General features: G+C 45.7%; 1 protein-coding gene across 2 annotated transcripts; it reads right to left on the bottom strand.

Annotated features, from left to right (window-relative positions):
- Positions 1 to 1,430: 1,430 nt before the first annotated feature.
- cc2d1b (coiled-coil and C2 domain containing 1B) lies at positions 1,431 to 19,897 on the bottom strand. Of its 2 annotated transcripts, none has more exons than XM_060058675.1 (26): positions 19,796 to 19,897; positions 19,357 to 19,467; positions 19,073 to 19,217; positions 18,655 to 18,758; positions 18,410 to 18,529; positions 17,862 to 17,993; positions 16,977 to 17,226; positions 16,373 to 16,491; positions 15,090 to 15,168; positions 14,505 to 14,564; positions 13,202 to 13,356; positions 12,397 to 12,469; positions 11,493 to 11,614; positions 10,823 to 10,943; positions 10,258 to 10,430; positions 9,633 to 9,758; positions 9,372 to 9,430; positions 8,929 to 9,045; positions 8,559 to 8,632; positions 8,359 to 8,417; positions 8,218 to 8,269; positions 7,552 to 7,651; positions 6,027 to 6,117; positions 4,576 to 4,698; positions 4,081 to 4,124; positions 1,431 to 3,768 (listed from the first exon to the last, which is right to left on the bottom strand). In XM_060058675.1, the coding sequence occupies exons 2-25, from the start codon at positions 19,414 to 19,416 to the stop codon at positions 4,113 to 4,115; spliced, it is 2,526 nt and encodes an 841-aa protein (XP_059914658.1). In that variant the 5' UTR covers positions 19,417 to 19,467; positions 19,796 to 19,897; the 3' UTR covers positions 1,431 to 3,768; positions 4,081 to 4,112. The 2 variants fall into 2 exon arrangements, with proteins under 2 accessions (XP_059914658.1, XP_059914657.1); XM_060058674.1 differs by having other exon boundaries at positions 19,566 to 19,869.
- Positions 19,898 to 21,529: the final 1,632 nt, after the last annotated feature.

Genomic DNA, 21,529 nt, shown 5'->3' with positions numbered 1-21,529 from the left:
CGCGCGACAGCACCCCCCCCCCCCCAACTTAGTGCACTATGTAGTAACTAACTATGTAACTATGTGTTACTATGCATAATAATAATATTCAAAATTGTTATTATTATTATCATTATTATTATGCAGTAGTAATCATCACCATTATTATTATTATTATTATTATTTTATTTTTTTCAAAGGTGGATTTCTCTCTGCAAAGTGGCTGTGCATTAAAAGCCTATTCTGACGCCAGTATTTTATTATAATGTTTCATATAATTATTCGTATATATTTTTTTTTTAATATGCAAACTGGCCCATCTCTCCGCGACCCCCCTGACGGTGCTCCGTGACCCCCCGGGGGGTCGCGACCCCCAGTTTGGGAACCGCTGCCCTAAAGCAACAGCAACCCTGTCGATCTGGGAAATGCTTTAAGATTTAAGGGTTTTAAGTCTGCATGCGGGACGTCCAAAATCAACCACCCCAAAAAACCTAAATTCGACACGGGCAAAGGTCTGGCCTATCTTCTCCTTCAATACCATGGACCTGATAGAAAACAAGAATGCATTTGTCCTTTTGCAGTACAAAAATTATCTGTAAAACGTTTGTTTTGTGGGCAAACCCTGGCTGAAGTCTATGTATCATCGTGTGTACTGCATCTCCCATCACACAAGGGAATCTACAGAGGAAAAAACTTAGCCCAACAGCAATCCACAGGAAAAGGATTTTTGTGAAGCATTTTATTATATAGTAATCGTCATGTTGTCTCTACGAAAAAAAGTCCACCCGCTACCCGCAGCATCCAAGACAATCACGTGAAGAACCGCAGAAGAGCCAACACCTTGACGCGTGCACCCTGTCGCGCCACCCTAGTCTACAACCAATCTGTGACCTGGACCGTAGCAGAACGCGACTAAACGAGGACGGCTACAAATGAGGTGAAAGGAATATTGTAAAAGAGGTCAAAGGTCAACAGCGATGGTTCACTGGTCTTGTGTCCTCTAACCGCCCACCCCCCTGGACTTGGCTGTAGTCGGGATCAGTCACTGTGTCTCTTCCACTGTGATGAGCTTACAGCGGCCGGCCACTGGGAGTTTGACTTTATTTATTTTTAATTAGCAGGATTTGGACTGGGAATAGTGTGGATTTACTATTTCCAATCCTCCCCAACACTTTTTTTTAATGTTTTATGGAAACTTTGTCACCTTATTTTAGCGTGTATCTGATTTGTGCAATATCCCAGCACCTTTTTAAAAGGTTGTTTTATTTAGACATGAGTAGCATTTATACAATCTGGTTGGAGTTCGTATCCAGATTGAGAAAGCTGCATGCATGCATTTACAGAAGAGCTGGCCATGGTGAAGCGCTACTCAACCTTGCATCTTGACAATATTTTTACATTGTGGATCAAATGTAAAATCAAAAGACAACCAATCCAGGCAATCCCTCCAATTACTGGGTGTTGTTAAAATCGTCTTTATTTAATTTATCTTTGATCTCAGTCGAGATGAACTGTACGGTAAGCCAAAAAAAACTAAACATGTTGATGTTCATTACACTACAAACATCTTCAATCGCAGTCTTTAGCAAAAGAAACATGTAGTATATGTATAATAAAGACTTATACAAAATTGAGAAGATGGTGTTTTCTTATTATTTTCATCCAAACCTCTTAAACAGCGTCATTAGACACTGTTTCTCATCAAAATAAGAGCCTATTTTCTTCTATGATTTAAGTGTGCAAAAATAAAATCGCTTCAATTGTAAAAGTTCAATTTCAATCCGTTTACACATACAATTTCGACTACAACCGATATCTTTCGTAAGAATGTTACTCCTCATCACCAAAGAATGAGTAAAGGAAGATAAAGATCAAAAACCTTAAAATAAAGCATAACGTTGAGACGCCAACAAAGAGCCATTGGAAAACGTTGTGACAATAGTGAGACGGTTGGTGAAAGCTGTGACAGCGCGGAGGTATAGTTGGTTGAAATGAATCTGTATTGGCTCAGTCTGTATTTTATGGACCGGTGTTAAGGAATTTGTCTGAATTTTTCTTTTTAAGAATTTGCCAGCCTACATCCAACAGCCATCCAGCCATCTGCAAAGCAACACACGCTTGCGTTTTCCATTTGAGCTCGAATGCACTGATGATGTAGGTTAGGATATCAGGGGACGACCACAACATTTATCAACGATTTTTTTTTTTACACACAACTCATCCAAGATCCGTGAACATTAGGGCCCCCTTGTTATTCGGATGTGCAGTTAAGTGCTACAAAATGTAAACCTTTCAAAGCGAGAGAACACAACAACCGACAAGAGCGAAACCCATACGTACCGGGTGAAGGTCACCCCCGGAAGACACCTTGGCGACCCCACCCGTGGACAGACACAACTTGGCTCAACAGTGAAAAGACATTAAAGGTGTCCGTGCCTTGAAACACATTGTGCCATTTTAATTACTATGAACAAATCACATGAAACCTTTTATAGTACCGCCAACTTATATTATCCTTCGAACATTGCTCTGTCTCTGTTAAGAACCCCCCCACTTCCATTGATAAATAGATTTTATATATATATATATATATATATATATATATATATATATATATATATATATATATATATATATGAGACGGCAGATTGGGGGGGGGGGTCTCAAATACCCGCAACAAAGCTGAACTTTTCCATGTCCAGTCACACACACACACGTTGTTATGGTTACCAAAGTGGCACCCAAAGGCCCTTTCGAATTCGCATTATTTATCTTTTACAGCAACAGTGATTACTTTGGTATTAGTGCAGAAGTGCAAATTCTAAGGGTCCAGAGACGATAACACACTCTTCAACACAAACAAGCTCATCTACAGGCAGCCGGTTCAGACTGAACTCCCCGTCGAGTCTCTGCCCTCTTATCAACACAAACATCAAACCCAGGTCCAGCACTGTGCTCAGTCACACCTGGGTTAACGCTGCTTTCTGATTGGCCAAGACAGGTGCCAGGTAAAGTCATACAACCCTTCAGTGTGCGACGGTATTTCACTACTTCAGCAGCAGTGACCCCGGTTGACTGCTGTCTCTAGGGCTTGATGTTGGTGTTGGGGGTATGTGTCGAAAGTGTGCGTGTGTAAGTGTGCGCGTGTGTGTGTGTGTGTGTGTGTGTGTGTGTGTGTGTGTGTGTGTGTGTGTGTGTGTGTGTGTGTGTGTGTGTGTGTGTGTGTGTGTGAGAGAGAGGAGAGCAAGCTTCAAGTCACCTTGCTCATAAGCCTCTTTTAACCGTTCACCGGCTCGTTCACAACACTCGCTGAACGAATCGTCATTCTCCGGCCAACGGCGGGCATTGTAACGGCCGCGTGCGTGTGGCAAGCCGCTATTGGCCGAAGTCAGACCTCTCCCTGACGTGTAAGCGTATGGCGGTAACGGAGCAATTATGGCTGAAATTGAAAACTGTGGAAGAAGTGTGCTAGCGCTGCAAATGCATATCCTATGGCATTGTGTTGAACTTGATTAACTAGGTGAGAACGTACACAGCGAAGAGAAAAGGAAGCCAGGCGATTCAGTTGGGAGGACACAATATAACCACCCACTGGCAGGTGTGCGAGTGTGTGGGTTTGTGTGCGTGTGCGTATGTGTTTCTCAGCAGCCGACGGCGTCCCAGAAAGTCAGTGAAAGTGTCTGAAGACATCGGAATTGTCCTTCTCCTCTTCCTACTTGGAATTCTCTGGCTCTCTTCCCTCCTCTTCCCAAGCCTCCACAAACTTCTCAGAGGAGAGGCGATTTGAGTCTGGAAGAGAAGTCAGAAGAATCCCATCAGATGGAACGGATAACAGACGTCCTCCCGCATTCACAGGGGAATAGGATAAGAAAAGCTATTCAATCCGAGTGTTGACTATTAGCAAGTACAATTTTGATATGAACCCCTACAAATATTGAATCAAGGCAGAATTTAGATCATGAGCGATTAGGAGCACATAGCAATAACCGAGGTCTGGAATAACAGAGAGGAATGAGGGTGTTTTGAGACTCCATGTAAACGGCCTTTGATCAGGTGTTTTCCCTCCAGATAGCAAGAAGAGGGATGGAAATAGTGCTGTACCTTGGAGGGCGTCTTCAGTCTCGCGGCAACATCTAAAGAAGAACCTGTGGAACAAAAACAAAAGCAACGGAGAGAAGCTCACTCAAAGGCAAAAATTAAACCCTTCTCTGAGAAACATCACAGAAAAGACGGAACCGTTTAACATCGACCCGTTGTGTTCTCCAGAAATATAAATACTAACTATATATTATATTATACTGGCGGGCAGTGTAACAGTATATACTGTTAGATAGATTGATATTATACTAACTATCAAGATAGAGAGATATAGAGTTAGAGATATATAATATAGATAACTATAACAAAAATGTAATTTTTGAGGGAGGATGTAGCACTTACGCCTGAGCTTGGGGGGGGGGGGGGGGGGCTTTTACTGTGAAAATCACATGAGAGGATGTAGCACTTACGCCTGAGCCTGGGGGGGGGGGGCTTTAACTGTGAAAAGCACATGAGAGGGAGTAGCACTGGAGCCTGGTCCCGGGGGGGGGGGGTTACCTGGGACTGGTCCAGCACCAGCCAGCGCTCCGTGGAGGTCTGCAGGTCCTGTCCGCTCAGAGGCTCCCTCAGACGCACCTTCACCTCGATGCGGCCCCCTGTGTGCTTCCGGCCGTCCATCACCTGTAACCGTGGAGACGACGACGCGCTGGTGAGAGACGCGCCCTGCGAGCTAGGAGCTAGGAGCTAGGAGCTACAAGCTAGGAGCTACAAGCTAGGGCATTGTGGGCTCACGGTGAACAGAGAACAAATCGAGGAGGATATAGGATATCTACTGTAACCAGGGTCCAAAGGTCACCTCAAAAAGGTGATACATTATAGCACCAGGTTTGAGTGTGATTAGCCGCTACAAGACGTTTTGAAAATGTGCCTCTTCTCAGTCTTCTGACATCACAAGTGGGCGTGTCCACCAGGTTTTCAAAACGGCTTGTAACGGCTTATCACACTCACACCTTAAAGGGGACCTATTATGCTTTTTAGACTTTTATGACTTATAAACGTTGTTATAATGATTGATGGTCATGTTGAACCATACTAAAGTGTCACATAATGACGTACATGCATTTCGACGTATTCCCTGCTGACAGTCTGAGGTGGCTGTGCAGAGCGCTAAACACTCGGGACAACGTTTGCGATTCACTTGTTCACCTTTCCGGGAAATCATCTACGTAGAGGCACTCCTGCCACGCCCCCATATGCCTGGTCAAAGCTGCCCGCGCGCGCGCGCTTCAAAGAAGGTAACCAATCACAACGGAGTTGGCAGGAGGGGGGCGAGGGGGCGGAGAAGGACGAAACCGAGCGTTGACAGAGAATGCTGAAAGCGCCCAGGTGAGAGGAAGAGTTTCCCGAAAATCGACATCGTTTTTTGTGTATGGTTAAACATGACTATCAATCATTATAACAACGTTTTAGGTCATAAAAGTCGAAAAGCATAAATAGGTCCCCTTTAAGAATGTTGCCTGTTCATCTGCCTGAGTAGTAGGACAGCAATGGACAAGCAATGGTTTTAATATGCAACCCTGACCTTTTTCTTTCCTTGCAAATGGTAAAATGTATGTATTTCTGACTCCTCTAGCTCCTCAGCCCAGTCGTGTTCATCGTTGTGGTTGTAAAGCTATTTATTATTGCAGATACTCAGATACACAGATTGCTTGTTTTGATTGTTAGCAGCTTCAGGGGGCTGCTTTGGACTAACCGCTAAAGGGCTGATTATGTTCCCACCGTCCACGCAACGTAAGGGGGTTACGGACCCCTTACGTCCTTGCGGACCCTCCTTGCGTCCACCGCAAGGGCCTGACCTGCGCCTCCATGAAAACATAACCTGCCGTCGAGGCGACGCAGCAGCAAGGGCTGTGATTGGTCCGCTCGCTAAAACCCGGCGCAGAACCACAAAGGTTCAGGACCGCGTTGAAGCGTTGGACTGTGAGCCGGCAGGGTGGACGCGGCCTCACCTCAACGATCTCCCTGATCTCGCTCTGGCTCTCCAGCTGCTCCAGCTTCACCACGGCCGAGCCCACCGCCTTGTCGCTGCGCAGGAACCCCCTGGGGTCACATGACGAAGGGAGAGGGGATGACATCACCGTCTCGCCACAACAACAACAACAACCAAAAGCTCCTCCGTATCGGTGTCAGGGTCACTTGTTTGCGTAGCCGCTTCTTAATGCAGAGTTTGTGCACCTAGCTGTATATGTTTCGGTGTTTTGGTGGGCTCGTTGCCCATGGTCACCGATGCGGACACAGTGTGGATAAATGATCCGTACAGAGATCTCTTTGGATGAACCTACTGCACTGTGGGCCGTTCTCTTCCACACTCATGTTTTTGTCAAGCTGGATGACCTGACCTACGTCATGATGACCGGCACCTAGTAATGTCTGTTTAACCAAATATGTACAGCACAGATTGCATTGAACTAAGATTGAAATGGTAGAGCGGCAAACAAATTAAAAATGACTGACTGTCTGTCTGTCTGTGTCTGTGTGTGTGTTTGTGTGTGTCTCTCTGCATTTGTGTGTCTCTCTCTGTATGTGTGTGTCTCTCTGTCTGTCTGTCTGTCTCTCTGCATTTGTGTGTCTCTCTCTGTATGTGTGTGTCTCTCTGTCTGTCTGTCTGTCTGTGTGTGTGTGTTTCTGCTTGTTTCTGTGTGTGTGTGTTTCTGTTTCTGTGTGTTTCTGTGTGTTTCTGTTTCTGTGTGTTTCTGTGTGTGTGTTTCTGTTTCTGTTTCTGTGTGTTTCTGTGTGTGTGTTTCTGTTTCTGTTTCTGTGTGTTTCTGTGTGTGTGTGTTTCTGTTTCTGTGTGTTTGTGTCTGTGTGTGTGTGTTTCTGTTTCTGTGTGTGTGTTTCTGTTTCTGTGTGTGTGCGTCTCTGTCTGTCTGTGTGTGTGTGTTTCTGTTTCTGTGTGTGTGTTTCTGTTTCTGTGTGTGTGCGTCTCTGTCTGTCTGTGTGTGTGTGTTTCTGTTTCTGTGTGTGTGCGTCTCTGTCTGTCTGTGTGTGTGTGTTTCTGTTTCTGTGTGTGTGCGTCTCTGTCTGTCTGTGTGTGTGTGTTTCTGTTTCTGTGTGTGTGCGTCTCTGTCTGTCTGTGTGTGTGTGTTTCTGTTTCTGTGTGTGTGCGTCTCTGTCTGTCTGTGTGTGTGTGTTTCTGTTTCTGTGTGTGTGCGTCTCTGTCTGTCTGTGTGTGTGTGTTTCTGTTTCTGTGTGTGTGCGTCTCTGTCTGTCTGTGTGTGTGTGTTTCTGTTTCTGTGTGTGTGCGTCTCTGTCTGTCTGTGTGTGTGTGTTTCTGTTTCTGTGTGTGTTTCTGTTTCTGTGTGTGTGCGTCTCTGTCTGTCTGTCTGTCTGTCTGTCTGTCTGTCTGTCTGTCTGTCTGTCTGTCTGTCTGTCTGTGTCTGTGTGTGTGTGTGTGTGTGTGTGTGCGTGTGTGTGTGTGTGTGTCTCTGTGTGTGTGTGTGTGTGTGTGTCTGTGTGTGTGTGTCTGAGACGGACCCCTTGTGCAGGACCTCCAGCTTGAGGCCCTTGGACTGCAGCACCCTCTTGAAGCCCCGGTGGTTGCGGTTGATGGTCAGCGTGAAGCTCTGGTTGTATTCTGGGGAGGCAGAGCGACGGCAAACACGTCAGTAACCAGACCGCCCGGCCGCTGAATGACATCAGGGCTGAACAATAATAGAAGTAAAATCTAAATCTCGATGTAATAGAACGAGATATGCAAATCGCAAAGGCTGCGCAAAAAAGAAAAGAAAATATAGGTCGTTTTTTTTGGGGTTTGTTTTGTTACCGTATCTGACTGGAAATCAGCAAGATTAATATTTATTTTCTTTTACAATTCAATCCAGTTAAAACAAGATTATAGGTTAAAGGTTCTAAAAACAATTAATCTCAACACATAAAGCTGGCCTAAAGGAAAGAGCAGTTTATGTGTTGACTGCATCCAATGTTGTGTTGGTCATATTAAAGAAAGATTTATTGCCTTTTTAGTGAATAATACAGAACATAAGGAACTTAATAAATTTAAAAAGAATCGCATATTAATTCTCAATCGCAATATTGGTCAAAATAATCGCAATAATATTACACACAGTATGTACACACAATAATATTACACACAGTAATATGACACACAGGAATCCCATCCTCTGAGAGGTGGTGGCTCACCTGGTGAATTGTTGTTTTTGATGACCGCCGTTTTATGGGATTGAGGTTTCTCCTGGTTAAACAGGAAGCCGATGTGTTGAAACAAGGAATAGGTGCACAGGAATCTGGTGAAATGATTTCCCATTGGGGTGGGCTACTTACTGTGCTTGGATAGGGGAAGTCAAACTTGACGTATGCATCCAGGTCATTTGCTTGGATACCTAGAGGAGAGGATTTGTTTTGAATAGTCCCCACAGTGAAACTATCTGAGTGCATGCGAAAAAGCCCATTTAACTAGAACGGCCTATAGAAAGGTTTAAACACTCCCTCGTCCCATAATGAGCACCAGTGCGGACTCTTACCACTAGGAGCGGGTAGATTCAACCCTTTGACCAACTCCACCACCATCTCAGTACTGCTGAGCTCCGGGAAGATCCTGAGGGCAAGGAGAAGACAGAACGCCTTAGCTGAGGAACACGGTCGGGACAGAACCCCTTAGCTGAGGAACACGGTCGGGACAGAACCCCTTAGCTGAGGAACACGGTCGGGACAGAACCCCTTAGCTGAGGAACACGGTCGGGACAGAACCCCTTAGCTGAGGAACACGGTCGGGACAGAACCCCTTAGCTGAGGAACACGGTCGGGACAGAAGCCGTCGGGACAGAAGCCGTCGGGACAGAAGCCGTCAGGACGGGGCTCGGACCGGGCTCTGGGTCTGTGGTGTCCCCCTACCTGACGGTGTGATGGGTCCTCTCCTCAAAGTGGTGCTTGGGGGGGTCCAGCCCCCGCGCCTGCGACAGCCTCAGGATCTCCAGGTTCTTCTTACAGCTCTCGGCCATCTTCTCGAACCTGGTAGGACACGGGGGGGGGGGGGGGGGGGGGGGGCGGGTTGAACGCTGATTGGCTGTCATCACGCGAATGCCGCGGAAAAGTTGCATTTTTCAACTCCAGCGAATTCGTCGCGCTGAAAATCCTCGTGAACGCGCTGATTTGTGTGGCGCGATACTTGTCGCCGGTTTTCTCTAGCGAATAATTCACCCGATTCGCTTCTCTACATTCACTTTGTATGGGATCGTGTCGTCCCTTCGCGTTTGGTGTGAACGCACCTTCAGAGATACAACTTACTGTTACACAAGCCAGCAAATAACTTTAAAGAAATGTAAAGAATACTTTACTTTGTCGTCTCTGTGATGTTCCCCAGGTGTGTGAATTGTTTGGAGTAGGTCCGACATTTCTAGACAAGGGGCACAAAAGACACACGATTAAATATCTGCATGTCCCCAAAGAGACGACATATAACAAAAGAGAGAAGAAAGTTAAAGAAACTGCAGCAGTATGAATACATAATTGAATGTGATAAATAACCCACTATAACATGCCGATGCCGTTCGAAAAATGGCAACAATCAAAATGGCAACAGCCAACCAGCGCTCTACCTCGTGTTGTTCCTTGAGGATCTTGAGGAGCTGTGCGTAGACCTCCTCTGCCTTCTCCGAGAGCTGCACATCACTGTGGTGCACGAGGATGAAGTCCTCATCCTCGTCACCAGGGGGCGACGGCACCTGGAACACACAGCATAGCATTAGTATTGAACTAATCTCCCATCCGGAAGTTTGACAATCCTATCGCCGAACTCCCAAGGGGGGAGACGGCACAGAGACTGGGCCGGAAACAAGGAAGTGGAGAGAAGTTACGCAGTTTTTTTTTTGTTTTGTTACCGATACATACCGATTCTTCAGAAAATAAAGTAATATGCAAACGCATCCTTCAGAAGACGATTTACCGAATTGATTTCTACAGGGGCCAGTCTACTATGTGGGCGTGGTGCTTTTATTAAATTATAGGCGTGGAGCTTTTATATACCAGGGTAGGGTTAGTAGACTAAACTAGATAACATAACAGGAAGGTATCCCGCAACACAAAAGTACGCAAGTTGAATGCGAGTCGACAAAGATTCAAGCCGTGTCCTGTTCTATTCTGTAACTTTGCATCACCCAGTTAGCGATTAGCAACCAAGATGGCCGTTAGGCGACCGAGGCCCAGAGGGGCAGTGGGAGACACCTTGCTGATGTCCACCGGGTTTCCGGCCCGTGCCGCCTCTATCAGGGGCTCCAGGGCCTTGGCGGAGCGGAGGAAGCCCTTAGCCTGCTCCAAGTCCTTCTTCTGCTTGGCCTGTAGAGCCGCCCTCATGTACTGCTTCCTGCGGCCCTCCAGGAAGTCCAGCTGCTGTGTGCCTGCACAGGACACACACGCACACGCACACACACACACACACACTCTCTTTCAGGCTGTGTTTGATTTGGCTTTGCCAGTGGGCCCATCAATAAACATAACCAGTCACATTTATGGCATTCAGCGGACACTGTTATCCAAAGCGACTGTTCATACACAAATTCACACACCGATGGCGGAGTCAACCCTGCAAGGCGACAGCCGGCTCGTTGGGAGCAGTTAGGGTGAGGTGTCTTGCTCAGGGGACACCTCGACACTCGAGATCGAACTAGCAACCCTCCGGTTACAAGTCAACCCGCTCTACCTCCTGAGTTAAGCAGACACTATATATAACCAATTGAAAATGGTCTCTAAATTAAAAAGTGAGCAGTACAAGTGTTTCTGAGGGTCTGACCTGTGGGTGAAAGGCCCTCTTTGGCAGATTCACTGTCAGGGGAGGAAGCGCTGGACCTCTTCCGCTGCGGCTGCACCATGGGGGGCACCGCCATGGTGGGCTTGGTGGGAGAGACCTGGTCCTGCGGTCGAGAGGAAGGAACTAGGGTGACTTAGAGCTGGACGATTAACCCATTTTTAATCATAATTCGAACGAATGGTTTAGGACGATTATTTTTTTCAACAAAATCGATTATAAAAAAAATAATGACGTTAGGGTTAGGGTTAGGGTTAGTTTGACGTTTTTTTGGGTTAAATATCAACATGGCCGCATGCAGTGAAAAAAGAGAGTGGTAGAGTTTGCTTAAAGTCTGAGGCAACCATAGGCGGAAGCACATCACATTTATTCCAACATCTTAAACGGAGGCACGCACCAGAGTGGGAGATGTGTTTTACTTATTTTGCTTTTGTTGATCATTGTTATTCTTCAAATAAAATCCAAACCTAAAAAAAATAAGGTATTTTTCACTTGAAGGAAATAATCTCTTAAATTCGATAATCATGTTAGGTTTTTGGCCAAATCGCCCAGCTCTAGGATGACCCAGGGAAGGGTGAGGAAGCACAGCTGAAACGCTTCACAAGTGGCGTGGTGAAACCAGACATGGTAGGTGGCGCCACGAATGTTGACCTACCTCCTCTCCGTCCTCATCCACCTCTGCAGGGTCGGTCGTGGCAAGCTGATTGGCTGTCTCCAGCGCAGCAGCCAATCCCTGATCAGCTCCCGCCCCCTTCTGGCCAGGGATTGGAGGAAAGCCTTGAGGACACAATCAGCGTTTTGATTATCAGAGAGGTTTGTCTCCATTGTTTTATATCAAATCAATATCCTAGTCAGCAACATCGAACAAAAAACGTGAGGTATCCTAAAGTTTGGAAATATGGAATGCGTAGGCAGTATTAGTACTCGCAACTAACCAAACCAAACCAAAACCTACAAAGCATGCCAGGTATATGTTTACTGTAAAGTTTAAACACCAGTTCAAGTATTTTAAGCTGCCGTTACACTATTCAAACATTATCAGAAAAGGAATAGATTCAACTATACCATTATTCCAAGCCATGACCGTATTCTGCTACCGACGCCTATCGAGTTTAAGATAGTATCCACAACTGTGTGGGCATCTGTTTGTGTATGAATGCGTACTTGTTTCTCTACACAGTCTACAACTCCTTTAAATATATGCAAAAGAGTCCCAGCATCCTGCAGAACACGCGCAGACTCTAGAGGTGGTCAGTGGCTACTACCACTGGTCATTTTCACAGCGGTTGGTAAAACATGGACAGCTATTGATAAGAAGTTAACGTATGTCTGTGGTTATTTAAAGGGGACATAATATTCCACCATGTGCGAGTGTGATTAGCCATTGCAAGCCGTTTGAAATCTATCCGTCATACATCTAGGTGGACACGCCCACCTGTGATGTCAGAAGCGGCACATTACCAAAACGGCTTGTAACGGCTAATCACACTCACACCTGGTGGTATAATATGTCCCCTGTAACTGGGAGGACAGGAGGGGAAGACGGGGGGGTTTCTCACCCGGTGGGGTGGGGAGCTCCTCAAAGTTCACCGGCTTCCCCGCTTTGTGTGTTCGGATGGCACTCTGGTATTGCTGTAGCAAGTCAGCGGGAAGAAGGGTTTCAGTCAGGGACAGCCGCCCTCCGGCGATTTGCAAGTGCTATTTTACAGCATTGACACGGGTTGGTAGAGGACCGGTGGTTTGAAGATCAGTTGACAGTCAGTAACACATCCCCCGTTGGGGTGGTGAACAAAAATGATCTGGGGCAGTCTGCTCAGGGAGGAGTCTGGGCATATGACACTGACGTTTTATGTTCACGGTTTTATCAGCGGTTCTAGGCCGAAACATAAATGGTCACATTCATCAGATCTTTCCTCATGATCCGCTAGCTTTCCGCCCCATAAGCAGGCCGTCAAAAAAACGCGTCCCTGTAGGCAGCCTGTGCCCCGAGATCGTACACAAAAACCAATGAAAAAAAAACAGACACTCCATAATGAATAGTATTCCAACCAATCACCGACAAGGGGTGGGTGTTGTGGGGTTATGCGCTGCGTTCGTGATCGTTTTTACTGGATGCACGAAACACGGGAGGGAGGGGCGAGCTGGCTCTGTCTGTTTGGGGTCAACTACCAACAGAAGTGACGTCACCCATCATCGCTGATACAACCTTTCATTTTATTATTTATTTTTTGTCGTTGTTTTTTGTGGAAAGAAATGCGTGTGGTAAAAAAAAATACACGTCTGTCCGACAACGCAGCAAAGTGGTACGACAAAACTGTTGTTCAGCACGCAGGCTGTGAAGCTGCCCCAGCGCGGCCCGCTCACCTTGGCGATGCGGTCGTGCATGCGGGCCTTGCGGTCGTCCCCGCTGGCCTTGGCCTGGGCGCTGGCCTCGGCGTACTTGGCCCTCCGCTGCTCCAGGGCCTCCAGCACGTCCCTGGGGGCCGTGGGGGGGCCCGCTGCCTGGGCTGCCGCAGGCACTAGGCAAAGAGCAAAGGAAGTATTTAATTGTCTTTGCTTTGAGCACACAGAGAGCATCGGCGACACATAAAGATTTTACCTAGACATACATAAAACATAAAACACACGGCACTACTCAAACACATGGCATCACCCCCCACTCTGAAACCCATTATAAAAAACAGTCTAGGCAGGCACTGCCCAAGCGCACACACACACACACCCCTAGAGTTCCACCAATAAGTAAGTAGTATAAAAAATTCATCCATAAGGATGATTGCGCTGCCCACTTGTTATTGCACTATTGCCCGTCCAGTTATTGCACTGTTCCATCAGGAAAAGCTCCCTCCATTAAGTAGCTTAGTCAATAGCGGAACTACTTGAATCTATTTAGCCTACAAAATGCGGGGGGGGGGATAATGAGTTAAGAGATCCCTCCAGCCAGAAGTACTTCCTGTTTACGCTCTACATGGCAGAGACAAACAGGTGATACGTAATGAATAATAGAGTGACATAGTAAGCTGGTGAAATGTAGGTTCTGATATCTGACAAACTAGTCACTTAAGTGGTGATTATGGTTCCACGTTCCCGCAACGCAATGACCACGCAGATGCTTCGACGCGGTCTAGAACCTTTATGGTCCTGCGTCTGGTTTTAGTGAGCGGACCAGTCGCAGCCCTTGCTGCCGCCTCGACGTAAGGTTACAATTTTTGGGAGGCGCACGTCAGGCCCTTGCGGTGGACGCAAGGAGGGTCCGCAAGGACGTAAGGGGTCCGTAACCCCCTTGCGTTGCCTGAACGTAGGACCATAACCAGCCCTTAGTAGTGTAATATCCAAAGCTGGTGACATGAAAGTTTGATACCTGACAAACTAGTCACGTAGAAACAAGCTCTTAACTGTTGGAGTACAGGTTGAGTATGCCTCAGGCAGCTTTTTTTTTACGTAATGGCTGAAGCATGACAACTTTTTGTGCCAAGTATAAGAAGTAGTACAAACTTGCATGTGATGCAGGAATATATCTTGGTGACGTCCGACGAGTGATTTTTGGGTTGTTATTCTTATTTTGGACTCGCAGTAGGAATACCACCCACCCACCCACCCACCCACACACCCACACACCCACACACACACACACACACACACACACACACACACACACAGTTATCACCTGGTTCAGAGGGTTGTGCCACAGAAGACTCCTTAGCTGGAGCTGAGCTCCCTCCTTCATCTGCAAGGTACCGGAATCCAACATCACTTCAAATGATACGTACTCTTCTTTGACTTCTATTTAATTACTGGATGCATAGTGATACATAGAAGTTGTATCAGCCATGTTTTTAAAAGTCCCATGACATGTGTGAGTGTGATTTACAAGCCGAAAAACTGGCGCTTATGACATCATAGGTGGGCTTGTCCACCTAAATGTATGCTGGATAGATCAGTCGACCAGCCTACTGAGTGGACTGAAGCAAACGTTGCTCATCTATCCGTCACACATCACAGGTGGACACGCCCACCTGTGATGTCGTAAGGGACCGTTATTCAAAACGGCTTGTAGCGGCTTATCACACTCACACCTGGTGGCATGTCATTGGACCTTTGACAACAATACCACAGCGTGTTTCACTGCGCCATGGCGAAATCTGACGCGATGGCATTTGTATTTAGTAAAACGTCCAATCAGACGCGGACGTATTTGCTATGGCAAATGAAAATACAATCCCCCCACCCCCCAAAACAAGACAATTCTCACCCAGTGGTGGGGGAGGCGGTAAGCCGCTCAGGTCCACGGCCGCTCCGTGCTCCAGCGCCTCGATCACTGCATCAAACTTCTACACACACACACACACACACACACACACACACACACACACACACACACACACACACACACACACACACACACACACACACACACACACACACACACACACACACACACAATGACAGCCTTTGTCGTCTTTCAGATGTCTGGCCTAACTGTGAGACACCGGCCAGTGGACAGGTGCAGGGGAAGCGAAAGGCCTCCAGGAGGGTCTAATAACCTGCACGTGGGGAATTTGTTTTTTTTCTGCTGCTCCTGAACCAAGGGAGATATTGCATGGGCATTTTGGATGGACTCATAGCAGTACAACGTGGGGTCAGAATTGAAGAGCGACATGTGATTTCAAACAGAGATATTGTAGTTATTTCTATAAAGCTACAACGACAGTGTGCTTGTTGTTGTGGTTGGATCTGTTTGCTTTACGGCCTTGTTATAAAACACTAAAGCCAACCAGTAACGGCATCACACCTGAAGCCTTTCGTGTAATACATGTCATTGTATAGCTCTTAAGACTCTTATTCACCCAAAATAGACAGAAAGCAAATCACACTAGTATACCGATAGATACACTTTGAAGCCAGAGTCTTTCTGCCTGAGAATAATGCAGAAGCAGATGGCCCTTTGAACAAACACTGCACAGTGTTTGTTCCAACATTGCTGCTAAACCTGTTGCTGGGTTCTCAAAGACTAAGCAGACCACGAGCAGTTTTGAGTTCCATCTCTTCACTAACACAAGCCTTTGTATGCGTTGATACCACACACACACAGATTAAACCCTATGCAAAGCAAAGGCTGGATTGGTATTTGATATAGGTAGGATTATACCACACTGGGAGGAGAATGGAGTATGCAGGCTAGGGCACCACTCATCAAAGCCAAATTACAAACGTAAACTTGTACAAGTTTAAACAAGGGGGATGCTATTTTACACAGTCCTTCTAACAAGGAAGGCAAAACATATCAAACACTGATTCAATCTTATTACATGTAGTACAAAAACTAGCTGAATCTATTCATTCACAATCGCAAAATGTACAGGGTCAACGGGACCAACTGTTAGGTTATATACTAACTCGATGTCAGTCAATGACAAAATCACAGATATGCAGTTATATTACTAAAATCCCCCTACAATGCAAGCTGGTAATAGGTTGAAGCCAATCTCATGCAATAGCCTAATCTGGGGACTGACCCATAGTCTTTGAACGTACCTTGCTGGTCCTCACATAGAGCTTGGCCTGCTCCACTGCTCCCTGCTTTTTGGCCCGTAGCGCGGCCACCCTGTACTCCCTCTGCCTCTCTAGCAGCATTTCCCTTGTTGCCTCATCCACTGTGGCATCACCACACACACACACACACACACACACACACACACACACACACACACACACACACACACACACACACACACACACACACACACACACACACACACACACACACACACACACACACACACACACACACAGTAAAATGGTAATTTGTGTTAACACGTACTGACAACAATTTTGGTACATGTTATTGAATCGTTCTATAAATCTGACGGCCTTCATGAAATGACATTCAGTTATCTAAAACTTAAAAACGATCCACCTCCATCTACGGTCATCGGATCAACGGCAGGGTTTCCGACAGCACTTTACAGCTTAGGCGGCCGACTAAGCAACACAAGCCTGCCGCCTTCATTTATTTTAATTTTATTTTTTATTTCATTGACTCTCTGTTTTTAAGATCAGGTTGCAGCGAAAAAGTCAGATTTGAAAATAAGTGTAAATAAATGGTCTGCTGGGAAACCCATAACGGAGTTGTACTGACCCGTGGGTGTCTTTGCCTCCGCCACAGGGGACGACAGGCTGCTCAGGGTGGACGAAGAGCACTCCTCTTCCTTGCTTGGCTCTGCGGCCTCCGGCTCCCCCTGCTGGTCTGCGGGGGCGTGCTGGGGGTCCGCGGGGCGCGTTGGGGCAGGCCCCTGGGACTGGGGGGCCCCGGTGGACACCGGAGGGGGGACGTCTGCCTCGTTCACGCTGCGGCCCTTGGTCACCGCCGTCAACATGGTCTCCAGGGCCTTTGGGAGATTAGACCCGATTTTTATATTTGTGATGAACGTATCTCAACGTTGTTGAGATACGTTCAGATTTTTAACAAATATAAAAATCCAAATACATAAAAGTGGCTGTTCTTTCAAAGCCTAGAACGGACATGAGCGAGTACTGACGTCAGAGCCAGAAATACTTTGTTCTCTAAGATACACTATAATGCCTTTGTTAACTATGTTTGGTATAGTGGCAATCTCGGAGATTGTCTGTTTGGGTCATAGATGTGGTTCAAAAGCAGGTGTGCTTTTGAACCGTAGATGTAGATGTTTTCAACCACATCTATGTGGTTCACACATCTATGACACACACGGAAGTCAGTTGGCATTTGGTTTACTGGCAACTATTGCAGACACATACTTTAACACAGTATAATTGGGTTTTTCAATCCGTTTTTCACAAGTAATTGGTAAGCTAAATCAAATAAATAATATAAAATGTAAAAAAATATAAATAAATTGAAAGGGTTCCTGCAAGCATCCTTGCATCTTCCTCGCCTATTGAACCCTTTAGAGACCTGAATTTTCCAAGAGTCAACTCTGAAGGGAGAGTTTAGAGTTGTTGCTAGCGCAGCCCTGAAAGAACTGGGTGGTTGAACCCTGCCCACCTTCAAGCCTCGGTCGTATCGCCTCACTCTGGAGGACTCTCCGGCGGCCTTGGCGTTCTCCAGGGCCGTCTTGTACATGGCTCTCCTCTCCTCCAGGGTGCGCTGCAGACTGCCTGGGGCTGAGGAGGGCTCCTGATGTACGGGGGGAAAGTACAACAAATATAACCACCAGGGAAGGGTGAGGAAACACAGCTGAAACGCTGGATCACTGGTGGTTGGAGGCAGCTTGTTGAACAATCACAGGACAAAATCAGAACAAAATCAGAACAACCTTTTCAATTGGATGAACCATTTCATACAGTAAGTCATGGTCAATTGTTGCTAAAAAAGTTTGTTACGTCCACGCTTTGGCGATGCAAAGAAGGCAGTGTTACCGTAAAACTAAAAATAATCTAGCTGCTCGCATCCGTTCCGACTTAACTGGTTTAGGACGCAAGGCAGGTACGAGAAGAATGTTTTCAAAGATCTCTTGGTATACCATACAGCATCACTCTGCAGGTCTCGTTTCAGTGTCTGAGAAGCACGACTCTGTCAAGAGCAGCACCCACCTGCGCTGTCGGGGACCCTGGTGTGTTCGCTGGCGAAGGTTCTGCGGTGACAGTGGAAGTGGAGTCCGCCTTCATGGCCTCCCCCGTTTCCTCCTCACCAACCACTTCCTGTAACTCGGCCTGGTTTCAATCGACAGTGAGAATAATCACGCGACGCAGAAGTAACACCAGAAGCAGCTTCTGATTTATGGTTTACTATGCACGGGCTGTAATTGAGTGACAACGACGTGTGGAGGCGAACCAACCAGAAGATCCTCGTCATCTTCCAGGTCATCATCGTCGTCCTCTTCGTCCAAGTCTTTCATACAGTCGTCGGCCATTCTTGCGATGTCTTCCATTGGCAAAGGGGCTGTGCAAACAAATGGTATCCCTTAAATATCTTAAACGTTTAAGATGACTGTTGACATGAATGACTTGTAGTACAATCCTATTCTCACAATTGTTTTAAGAAGCCTGTTTTGGAATGCCATTCAAGTCAATATTAAATAAATAAATATGCCTATGAAATAATTAAAAGAGGCAATAAATATGTCAAGAAAGATAAATATCTAAATGTATCAATTTATTTAAATAAATAAATATATGTCTTTGAAAAGGACTACTATACACAACATCTACTGAAAGTACAGTTTTTGAGTAAAATTAACAGATGGTGGTTCTAACCTTTGCCCTTCGGCTTTGCCCTCCCACCAGCAGGGGGTTTGTCCCCAGTGATTGCAGCAAGCTCTGCCTCTAGGGACGGGTCGTCCAGGTTATCGTCCATTCCCATAAGCATATCCTCTGGGCTCATGTCAACAAACAGACCCATCTGTAACGATGACGTAATGATCACATTTTATACATTGCTTCATACTTAGCTTTATATATAGCTACTTGGCCAACTAGACGTACTGATAGATATATATGTGGATTTCAGAATAAGTAATTCGCTTCTAAGTCTCCTTTACCTTTTTGGCTGCAGCTGCTCCGTGACCCTTGGGCATCGGTGCCTTCTTCTTCCCGAACATATTTTGGCTTGTCAACAATCCCAACTTGACATGAAGCTGTGGAATATAAACCTAAAATACACACACACACAACGGACCATCTGAGTGCAATCCAATGTAAACAAGCATGTGGTTCATAGCGTCATGTGAGGGCTCGTCAGGTGCCTCACCCTAGCAGCGAGCAGTGCCCTGGCTTCCTCTATCATTCACAGCTAGCGTTCACCAGCGTTGAAGTTAGCCTCGCTGGCTGTCAAAGCGGCTAGCTAAGCTAAAGTTCATAAACATGCACTCCCATGGAAGGTGACGGTCGTTACAGGCATACGATTATCGTCTGGATTAGGTTTCTGTTATGGTTGGGAGAATTATTTTCTCCTACTTGTCGAAACGCTCGTTACTCTACCTGTTCATTCGTCACTTATCCCGTCAGTCCCGGAGATGCGGTCAGTTTTGTTTTCCCCTACCATCGCTTTCTCAGTGCGCATGCTCAGGAAGTGGGAGCATTTTGGGACATAACGGTGGTGGGCTGGTGACTGGAAATTTGAATTTATGACTCAGAAACAAAACTGTCAAACAACATAATTTATTTTTGCAAAAACGATTTTAGTTGACTTGGTACATACATATATGATAAATAATTCAACACAATATTGACCTTAATGCACTTCTTGTTTTAGGCTTTGCATAAACTAAATACATTTCACAACGCTACATTGTGTCAAGGGTTTAAACATCTTTCTTTCCCACAAAATAATAATACAACATATATAAAGCATGTTGGCATGAAGAAATTATACAAATCTCTGTTGTTGTTGCTGTGCAACTTGGAATAGGATGTCCCAATAGATTGGCCATGCCAATATATATCCAACCAGCTCCAACACATATTCTTTCATATTTACCTGCACTTTCGTCATCTTCAGCTTGGACATCAGGGAGACAATGGTGAACAGGGTCATTTAAAGTGTATGACTTACCCCGATAAAGAGTCCACTAGTGGCTTCACCAGTCCCTTCCATCTGAACTGGAGGCTCAGGATGTGGTTGTCTTCATTCTTCTTCAAGTACAATGGTAAACACAAACAGTTGAACAAGATTCCAAGCTAATGTTTAGTTTGAAGCCTGCCCAAGAAGCTACGACGCTTCAATGGAGGTGCAGGAGCCTACATAAGAAAGTAAAGCAGTTTCAAAATAGAATAAACAAACATTAACAACCGCAACAATAATGATCACAATTATCACCATAATATGATGAAATGGTCAATGATGTGGAAAAAAAACAGGGTTAGAAAAATATTACATTTTTTTAAAGCAATTTAACCTTACTGTTCTGCAGCATGATAGTATAAATATATACATTGATGCCTTATTGTAGAGAATAGCATAAATGAGTTGGCTTACTGTTTTTTTGTGGCCTCTTGCTTTGTAGCCCTAACAGTCAACATGGCAGTGTTTCTCCTGAACTGGACCCAGTGTTGGTGTCCCCTGATCCCCCCCCCCCCCCCCCAAATGTGGTCCCCCGAAAAAAACGACTTGAATCATCAGGAATGCTCCCTGGATGAAGAATGAAGCCTTTCGTTCAGCATTAATGATGGGCCTGGTTATAGAAACCAAGTAAAGGGATCTCCTCCATTGAACTCGGCAAAGGGAAGCCTCAAAGCAGCTGGTTTTCTATTTATTATTTTGTTATAAATATATAAGTGACAAAATATATTGGTATGAGTCTATTATGTCTATTATGAGTCTATTATTTAATAATGCGGTTGACATAGCCTACTATTAATGTTAAATTAATTTGATTCAATTGGAAATAATCGAAATTGACCAATACAAAAAGGGTCAAGTCATGATATTATGTATGGTATATCATACATATAGCCTTACTTAAGCCTGCTATCAAACATTGGACCTCTAGTAATAACCGTTTTAAACTCGGTCTGGATACTATTTTTTACTGAAAAAGATTGTCATCTTTGAGGCTCTTTAGCACCCCCTGGAGTGGCATAGGTGGATATCGTGGAGCTGACTCTTGAACCGATTGGGGTCTGATGAAGACCGGCCCTCTCTGACCAGGATGCTGTGTCAATGAAGAAGAAGAAAAAGTTAAAGAAAAAAATCCATCCATCTGCTCATTGATG

The sequence above is a fragment of the Gadus macrocephalus genome, chromosome 8 (assembly GCF_031168955.1).
Source record: "Gadus macrocephalus chromosome 8, ASM3116895v1".
Classification (NCBI taxonomy): Eukaryota; Metazoa; Chordata; class Actinopteri; order Gadiformes; family Gadidae; genus Gadus; species Gadus macrocephalus.
This window is presented reverse-complemented; position numbering and strand designations above follow the sequence as displayed.

Coding starts and splice junctions, on each gene's coding strand:
- cc2d1b (XM_060058674.1), bottom strand. CDS start 19,601: ATGATAGAGGAAGCCAGGGCACTGCTCGCTGCTAGG. Junction 16,492..16,976: donor GGAGGCAAAGACACCCACGG/GTCAGTACAACT, acceptor GTGATGCCACAG/TGGATGAGGCAACAAGGGAA. Junction 15,169..16,372: donor TCTATGTGAGGACCAGCAAG/GTACGTTCAAAG, acceptor GTGTGTGTGTAG/AAGTTTGATGCAGTGATCGA.